This window comes from Columba livia, chromosome 21 (genome assembly GCF_036013475.1).
Source record: "Columba livia isolate bColLiv1 breed racing homer chromosome 21, bColLiv1.pat.W.v2, whole genome shotgun sequence".
NCBI classification, from domain to species: Eukaryota; Metazoa; Chordata; class Aves; order Columbiformes; family Columbidae; genus Columba; species Columba livia.
In genome coordinates, this window is record NC_088622.1 from 7,324,109 (window position 1) to 7,333,506 (window position 9,398).

The 9,398-nt window shown below is 41.7% G+C and overlaps 1 protein-coding gene across 1 annotated transcript; it reads right to left on the reverse strand.

Moving 5' to 3' along the window:
- Positions 1 to 3,243: 3,243 nt before the first annotated feature.
- Positions 3,244 to 8,265, reverse strand: LOC102083871 (guanylin). Its single transcript, XM_065038201.1, has 3 exons — positions 8,044 to 8,265; positions 5,031 to 5,220; positions 3,244 to 4,154 (listed from the first exon to the last, which is right to left on the reverse strand). Exons 1-3 carry the CDS (start codon positions 8,116 to 8,118, stop codon positions 4,087 to 4,089), a joined length of 333 nt encoding a protein of 110 aa, XP_064894273.1. The 5' UTR covers positions 8,119 to 8,265; the 3' UTR covers positions 3,244 to 4,086.
- Positions 8,266 to 9,398: the final 1,133 nt, after the last annotated feature.

Here is a 9,398-nt window from a genome sequence, read left to right on the forward strand (position 1 = left end):
GAGCACAGAGATGGCTTTCATCCATGTTAGTGTAGTAAAGTGCGTTTTGGGTTTAAAAGGGTGTCTCCTATAGGCACTCCCAGCTCTGCTCCCCCAGGCTGGGGATATGCTCAGCACCAATGCCATGGGCAGAAGTGGGAAACCTGACACCTGTGTCTGCAAGGACACAGGAGCATTTCTCCATGTTGTCGCTCTTTATCTGTGCTTCTCTTTCCACCTACAGGAGGTTTCATCATGATCAGCTATGTGTGTTGTTCACTTTCTTCCCCTTTCAGTTCCCTGAGAGCCGGGTTCACATGTAGACGGGAGAAAGAGAGGAGTGTGGAGCTCAGCCCTTGCAGTGGGGGCTCCGCTCTCCATGTGTGTCTGTGATGTACGACAAATATCACCTGCTGGGCTTCAGATGCAGTTGTGTCATCTGCGGGCTTTAGAAACTCCCTATCAGTCTAGATTTGTGCTTCTGTTGGCTGTGAAAGGTTCTAAACTAGGCATCAGGTTCCGATATTTTCTGAAAGTCAAGAGCTATTAAAATGGGGAAGTGGGTATTAAAACTCAAATCTGAATTTGTGTAATAAAGTTGCTTTGAACAGGATCCACTCCTGTTATTAAAGAAAAAAAGCCAAACAGAATTTGAAAATAGTCTCTACTCTTTAGTTTTGAATTCATCTGACACTGCTTAATCAGAGACAGTGTCCCTTATGTATCACCTGAATATTTTTTATTCTTATGTGTTGGTTCTGTTTAAGGTATCATACTACATTTCACAGTGGTTTGAGGTTATGGCGATGATCCTGAAAAGCATCTGTAGGGCTTTTTTATTATTGTTCTTGTTACAGATCTATTTATTTCTTAGTGTGCACAAGGATACTGGGACCAGTTTGTAGCATCATTCTCTACAATGTGCGGTTTTACAGACTTCTCATATAAATAAAATACAAATTTGTTTTATGTAAAAACCATTTCACTATCAGAGTCCGGTATCACAAAGGTCCACAAAAACCCCTGCTCTAAAAATTACACTTCTGTTCCTTGATAATTGTAAATAAAAATGGAGAAGAACAAAGGCAAGTAATGCAGTTGACTATTCTTTCCTAAGTGACATCCATGTGTTTGTGCCACACAGCTGTGTTACATCCTTACCTTGAAATGTATTTTTTCAAAATAGAATAATCACCTATGTAGAGTTTCTTTATGTTGACCAACAGATTAGAACGAGCTTATATAACACTTGTTTAATGTTACTTTTCCCAGGTTTCAGTTCAAGCTAACGTGTTAAAATTCATTCTGTTATGCCAACATACAAAGTTCCCAGCCAGGGCTCTGGGCCATTTCTGCACTTTCATGTGGGCAGTGACACAAGGTAGTTCTCATGCCCAGACTCTCTTTCCACAAAGGTTGTATATGAACGTCTGCTACAGCGCAGGACGAGGAGCGGAGCTGTACAGGGAAGCAGCGTGTTTGCACACACACCTGCTCACTGGTCGCTGTCAGGGATTTCTACACATACATCAGCGAACAGTCTAAGTTTGCTTGCCCTCGAACACACTTTGAGGTGAGGCTGTGGGAGGCAAAATATACTGAAAATATGTTGTTAACCTCAGGGTATCTGACACTTGCCTGAGGATACCAGCTAATGTCACAATTTGGAATGGTTCTCCCCTCTACAACCCAACGGTGCAATTAGGTGAGATACCTGAGCTGAGACAGCAGCTTACTGCTTTTGTTAGCTGAAGACCTTGTCTTACCTCTGTCAATAAAGGCAATGAAAATTAGAGGATATTTCATTTATATTTATCTTGTTTTTCCTTCATTCGCTCTCTTGTGTTTTTTTACAACAGTGGCCTTGAAGGTGGCACTGACGAGTGCAGGGTCAGAGGAGGAGAGAACAGGTTTCCTGTGATGGACCACTTCTAGAATTTGCCACGGGTGTTACTTCTTAAAGCAAATAAATCTTCTCCACTAAAGTAGTGTGCCTCCTGACACATTATTAGCGGTTCAGCAGGTCAGCGTGCGGTTTCTGCACAAGCGTGAACCCTGCAGGTAGTTTTCCCACAGACTGTGCAGGTTACGGTGGGTCAGTGGGTGAGCTGGGAACGGAGCCTGATGAGATATTTGCTCTGCTCTGAGGTGCTGTGCCCACAGCCCCAGTTTCCAGAGACTGCTGGGAAATGCAGTCCTCAAACATTGGTTTCTCCAGAAGGCTTTCTACAGGCTGCTACAAAACTGGAATTCCACTTTGGCTTTCTTAGTTAATTTCATTTATTGTGTGCTCCCCTTCTTCAGGAGAAGTGACACAATCCTTCTTCTGTACAATCCCTCATTCATTAGGAATCTCATCCCACAAGTGCAAAACAGCGGTCTGAGTCCCTCTTTTAACCCCCTTTTTTCGGTATAAGACAGTGCTGGGCCGCAATCAGTCTGTGGTGCTCCTGCTGATGGGACAGCACTGTGTGCAAAGGGACAGAAGATTAGTGGGGAACACACCCCAGGGTCCCGGTCCAGCCCTCCCCCCCCACCTGAACACGGCAGCGTCGGCAGCGGATCTGGGCTCGAGTCTTGTTGCCAGAGAGTCTTCCTTGCAAAATGCACAACCTGTCCTCTCCGCACGGGCTGCTTGAAGATGTTGTGTTAAAGATTTATCAAGTTAGATTTAACAGAAAATAATAAGCCATATTTCTATATGTAGATAAATAACTGTAGGGTTAAAATAAGCCCAGGCAGCCATTTGTGCCAGGGAATCCAGTTTCCAGTGGTTCCAATTTCAAGGAAGCAGGAAGAGCCTTATTCTGAGACTCTCTTTGGCATTTGCTGTTGGATGTTATTTATACTGGAGTAGCTAACATACTGGATGTGAAGAATTCCTTTTTGCACCCACATAGCTCTTCTGTCAAATAAACAGGAATTTATGTATCAAATATTATTTTTTTAAACATCACTTCTGGATTTAGGCATCTAATTCCTGGGATAAGTGCTCAGCTTTATAGCATTGACAGTCTTTTGAGAACTTGGTTGCTGAGTTGAGAGTCCCATATATATAAAATGGATATAATAATTCAACAGTTAAAAGTAAAGGGGAATAAGAACTTCAAATTGTTATAAGTTCAGAACAATTTTAACAAGATACATTTTATTCCAGTAAAGATCCAGACATGAAAGACCTTATATAGGATCAAAGCAAACTAAAAGCATCACTAAAAAAACCCCTCACCAAAACCCAGCAAAAATATCAACAACAACAAAAAATCCCAAATTATTACTAGCTTTTATTTCATATACAGCATATAAACATGGCCAGATCATTTCTTCACAATCTTGCCACCAATAAATAAAAACACAAGGCAATGTTTTAATTTCAAAATTATTTCAGCTTTGCAGTTTGGACTTCCTTTCTCCGAAACAGAGCTTAATGAACATGAATATCTGTCAAAAGAAGGGAGCTTCCACACAACTATGTAGAAAGTGTTCCTGTGCTCCTCTACGTCCATTCCCTAAACTGGCAATAATTAGTACAAGTAACAGATTGAGAAATTTCTGGCTATGGAAGTGTTGCTAAACACCAGTAACTTGTCCCCAGGTTACTTGCTGCAGTTCTGTTACAAACATACACATGGCACATGCAGACCTACAGGTAGAGAGATAGTTATCCCACAGGCTGGAAAGCATGGGCTGGAAAACATGATAACCCAGTGCTGCTGGGTCTTATGTGTAGGGGAGGCCAAATCACAGGCAGATTTAGATATTAAAAAGGCTGCAGGAAACTGCTCAGGTTCACCCGTTCTGTTCCAATCCGGACAAACTAGTGGAAAATGAAACTGTGCCCGGGACATTTTCATTCCAATATGACACAACTCAGGCAGAACTGAAACCTCCCAGGTGAGGTTTACAGCCTCCTTGTTGCCAGAACTGCACTGCTGGTGACACCTGACCCAACCACTCCAGGAGTACCCCTGGTATGTCTACATGAGCTAGAAGCTCCAGTTTGACTGTAGTGGAGATGGAGCCCAAATATTGATTTGTGAAAGTATATGATCTTGCAATATGAATGCAGAAACTTCCTAGCTTGACACATCTTCTTTAGATTGTTGTTCAAAAGCAACCAGCGCAGGCAGCATTTGCACAGATTTCACACAAATCAGCTTCTCGGACTGCCACGTCTGTTAGAGAGAAAAGAGATGGTTTCAATGAGATGGCAACAGAATTTCTGGGAGAATAGGGCCACATATCAAGGGATCTGGAGACTCCTCTCCATTACTCTTTTATGAATTTTAATGTTCTTTGAAGTTGTTACTGGTATAAGTGAAATTAGTTCTTGCAAAAATCTGGCTTAAAGAGTTAAATAAAACCTGAATTCATTGCAGAAACAATGGGGACATGTGGAGGCAAAAGAACAACAGGACATCTTGTGGGAGGGTGGTGCAGATATGGCTTACAGAATCACGACATTTCTTATATTGGTAGTATTTCTTCCTACAGTGTTAATTATATTAAACAGTAGATAAATGCAACATAATAAAATTAAACAAACAAACAAATAAACAGACACTGTAGAAGCCAGTTCAGGAATTGTTATGTGTGTCTTGCAGACAGATCATGTCAAAGAGTGATTCATCTCACTTGATCTTACACCTCTTTTAGGTTACCTGGAAAAACACCTTATTCTATACTGATTGAAGAGAGCAATCAGACCTGCTCACAAGTTGTAGTTAGCTAGAATGACTGATATAACCCTTGGTTGTGGGCTCTCACTTTAAGTCACAAGAGTTATTGTGGAGCTCCTCCGAGGAAGCTCTTCCATGGCTACAGCAGCCTGATCTGCAGCCAAGCTCAGCACAGCAGGAATGTTCTTTTAGGGGTCTCACACCTAATGTAGTCCAACCCTCACAGGAGGGGCAGGAGAAAGGCAGCACGGACTCTCTCAGCTGCTTTAGAAGTGACAGAACAGTAATTAAATGTCTTTGCTTGCTGCTATTTGAATGTTTATGGTTGAAAAGTGTGATAAAAATGGCAACTATGTAATATGAGATACATACACAGCCTCTCAAAAATCATGGCTGCATCTTCTCTTTTGCACACAGGTTGAAACTCCTCAGGGAGAGACTTTTCATCACATGGAGAATAGCCAGCCATTGAAACAACCATGCGAGGGTTAGTGTGTCTGTTCTCATCCATAAGCTCCTTTAGCTTCTTCACAGACTCAAGCGAGAACTTTAAGTCTCCATCCTACGTAGACAGAACCAGAAAAAAAAGGCATCAGGAAGTCAGTCATTAGAAAAATCCATTCCATTTCAACCACGAGCTCTCCCAAAGACTGTAGCAGAGGGAAAAGACAATGTTGAAGCAAAGCCTAGATAAAGCCAGTGATGACCAAAGGCAAAATGACCAGCTCTTCAAGGCAAAGACCTTTCAGAGCAGCAGTGAGACCCAGCTGGCTGGTCACCATGTGTCACAGTGGATGGAGGCAGAATTAGTGCATTTCTCACTCCCATGACAGAGACCCATGAAATCTGGGGTCAAAAGGTACAGGCTGGGAATCTTCAGCCCAGAAGAGAGATGACGGGGAAATACGTGGTAGAAATTTACAAAATCATGAGTTGAATGGTGGTAAGTGGGAATTTATTTCTTTCTTCTGACACACCAGTAGAGAAGTTCCGAGTGCTGGCTGTCATGTGGCAGGCTCTAACCACACAAAGAGAGTTACTCCCTCACGTTACACATTATTAAGAGCTGAAATCCCTCATCTCAAGGTACTGTGGCAAGTTCCCATTAATTTACTACTTGTCCACACAATTAAGGGAACACAAATTATTGGCAGCATGAGGCACTTCTGACTGAAAGCTCGTATCAAAAGCTTCAGGAGGCCAGGACATTATTCTGGGAACTAATACTCAATGTTTTAGATTGCTAGACACTGTGTGCCTGTTAACAGTCATCCACTTAGTTTCAAGTGAATCCCACCGTTGAGGTCATAAACTTAAATTGCAGGTGTTGCAACTGTTAAGCTATGTGCATAAAGTCTGTGAATGTCTGCAGATAATCAGATTTTGGCCTAGAAGAGAAAACAACATTTTCAAATTGATCTTTAGCATGTGTTTTAAACTGTTTGAATGACCAACATGTAGTCAGTAGGATGATCAAGTAACACCTACTCATTCAAGGAAATAAAGTGAAGTGGCTGACAGAGCATGAGACCAAGTATTGCCACTGGTGCCATAGTCTCATTAGCCCAGTGTTGGATAGTGCGAGATGGGGGGAGCGGTAGCTGGTTTTGGTTTCTTGGGATTTTTTTTGCAGAATCACAGAATTTTGGTGTTAAAGAATTAAAAATTCCCATCCAGATAAACTCCAGCCATGCATTTATGCATTTGCTTAACAAAGTAAAACTCTTTTCTACTTACAATCGGTTTATGATTTTACACAGGTTAATTTATCCACCATGGTTGCCTATTAATTTTTCCTGTATAAATGCAGTTCTACATTCAGTTATTGGTCACAGACCTCAGAAGCATAAAAGAGAACTAGAAAAGGATGGATTTCCATGGATACAGTTTCAGAGAAACCATAAAGTAGGAATTAACCCTGAGACGTGTATGTCCTGGTGACAAAAAACAACAACAGAACAACAAAAACATGAAACACCCCCCCCGCCCCCCACATCAGTTAAGAAAGATTAGAGAGAGCTCAAGCTGAGCAGTATCTTCCCTCCAAGCTCCAAGTGCATACTGTGTTGCTGAACTAAGAGATTTTATCACAGAAATATTAATCCAAGATCTGTTATGAAAAGGGTTGAGATAGTGATAATCAGTCTTCAAAAACATGACATGAATGAAATGAAATTCACTTCTGCTTTGCAAAACATTTTGTTAAATGAAATACTTCTGACATACTACAAGAGAGGATAGAATTGGGAAGAGTTTCAGAAAACAAGAGCATAAGCCAGCTTTGTGCACCAAGTAATTAGTCAGACCTTAGGGACCTTAAGTAGAACAAGTGAAAGGAGTGCAACACACGTGCAGAGCACACTGCACATATATGGGAGGAAACACAGATTTAATTATTAATGAGATAAGACTTCAAACTAGAAATGGGAACCAAAGCTCCAGAGCTGTACTTCCTACACTTTTACCCAACCTAGAAAGAGCTATTCTCATTTAGTTATTTTTTTTTTATTTTTTCATTCAGCACGAAGCTATCTGTTCCCCTGGAGAATCTAAATGTTAAAGGATGGTTAGAAATAAAGGAATAGCTTAAACCTGCTGTCTCTGTATATCTCTGACATCCAAAGGAGAAAAACAAGATGTTTCAAGTCACAAAGATAGTACCTTATCCCTGGAAATCTACTGCGCAAATATAAAGAAAGCACATAATTGTTTAAGGAGTATTAGTTCTCTTGATACTCTGAGGAAGGTATTTACATTGCAACCAAACTGAAATCTCCCGAGCTGCTTCTAGGAATGAGTGCAGACAGATCCAACACACTCATAAGAACAGGCAAGAACACTGAAGTACCTTCTTAACGGCTTTCATGTTGCATACAATATCAGTCGTAGGTGCTGCGTATTTTGGAAAATTTGATATAGCCTCCTCTAATAGCTTATCTGCCTACTGATATTTCACTGGATCCAGCTAAGCATTTCTTTCACCTTTTTTTTTATGTGAGATGTGTGTAGTCTCCAACACATAAGCTTGCAGATCATTTTCATAGAGTTCTTGCAGTTCCCTAGTTCTTGCAGCTTCAAAACACGTAGGGTTATGTACAAAAGAAAACTCTGGAAATGCAATGCCTCAGTCAGAAAGGGATATCAGAGCAGGAAAAGGGCTGCTGAAGTTAATTAAATTGCAGCAGCATGTTATTAATATCTGCATCATTTTACAGAAAGAAAAACTAAACTGTAGGAAGATGAAGTTGGATATCAAGGCAGAGCAAAGCAAAAATTCAGGTCTAGGAGTTTAGTTCAAGATCCCTGTTGCAGCCACAACACTTCACATAATATCAGTACTTTGTTGAACTTGTGATAACAACAAATTAAAGAGCAGAAAACTCACCTGAACATAGACTTCCTGGGAGCTGTGCACCAGTAAAAGGACTGCAAAGACCGTAAAGGAAATAGAGCCTTTCATAGTGCCTGCAAAGTATAGCCTTTCCTAAACTGAATATATTTTATTTTCTCTGGCTTTGGTCTTTCTTTGGTGTCTCTAAGACTTTCTCTCGTCTTAGCACTCAGACTGGTGAGCAGTCAGAGCTCTACGCTCCCAGTGCAGAGCTGGAGCTTTATAAAGACTTCACACAACATTTTCTTGGTAATCCATTAATCTAGGCTCTTTATTGACCTATAATAAAACCTCAGTGGACTATCGGTTACCTACTAATTAGCAGAGTAGGTCAGTCACACCCAGGCAGGTTTATGAGTGTCTCCCATTTTGAGAAACTCGTCATGACACACACACTGGCAAAACATTCTGGCCTACAATAAATAAATGGTAGAGATTGATTTACCACAACATCTGAAGCTCAGTTTCCATATGGGAAATGTACTCAGGTTTCTGGCCACTTCCAGCAGAGCTGTGAGAAAGAAAGAGATTTGGAAGGAGATAGAAAAAAACCCAAATCTGTGATCTGGTCTAGGTGTTCTGGCTTTAGCAGGTGGGTTGGACTGGATGATCTCCAGAGGTCCCCTCCAACCCCAAACATTCTGTGATTCTGTGATTGCTGGCCAGTCATTTCTCTCCTCTGGGGACTCTAGGGACTAAGACAGTAGCAACGGACTGAGGCAAAGGAACACAGGTTGTGCCTGCAGGTAATTACACATAAAATGTCATCTTGCAGCTTTTTGCATTAAAATGGACACACAGAAAGGTGCAGGAAGTGTCACTAAGGATAAAGGATGCCACGAATCAAATCTATTTCTCTGTGACTTTCAATCTTATCCAGAACAATGATAACGTCTCACAGATGGAGAAACATCAAGATGCCTCATTCAGCTCAGTTCTGCCCATCAAAGTCAGGTCCTTGAATCTGTAAACGCATCCTGGAGTGTGGTGGCTTTGGAGTAACAACAGACACCCACCAAACAATCTTCCTGATACCAGCAGAAAAGAGGAGGGCTACAGTTAGTTACTAAGAATCACAGAATTACAGAATTGTTAGGGTTGGAAGGGACCTCTGAAGACCACGTAGTCCAACCCACCTGCTCACACAGGTTCACCAGAGCAGATCACACAGGTGGGTCCAGGGGCCTTGAATGTCTCCAGAGAAGGAGACTCCACACCCGCTCTGGGCAGCCTGGGCCAGGCTCTGGCACCTCCCAGCAAACAAGTTTCTCCCCATGTTCAGATGGAACCTCCTGTGTTTCAGTCTGTGCCCGTTGCCCCTCACCCTGGCGTTGGGCACCACTGAACAG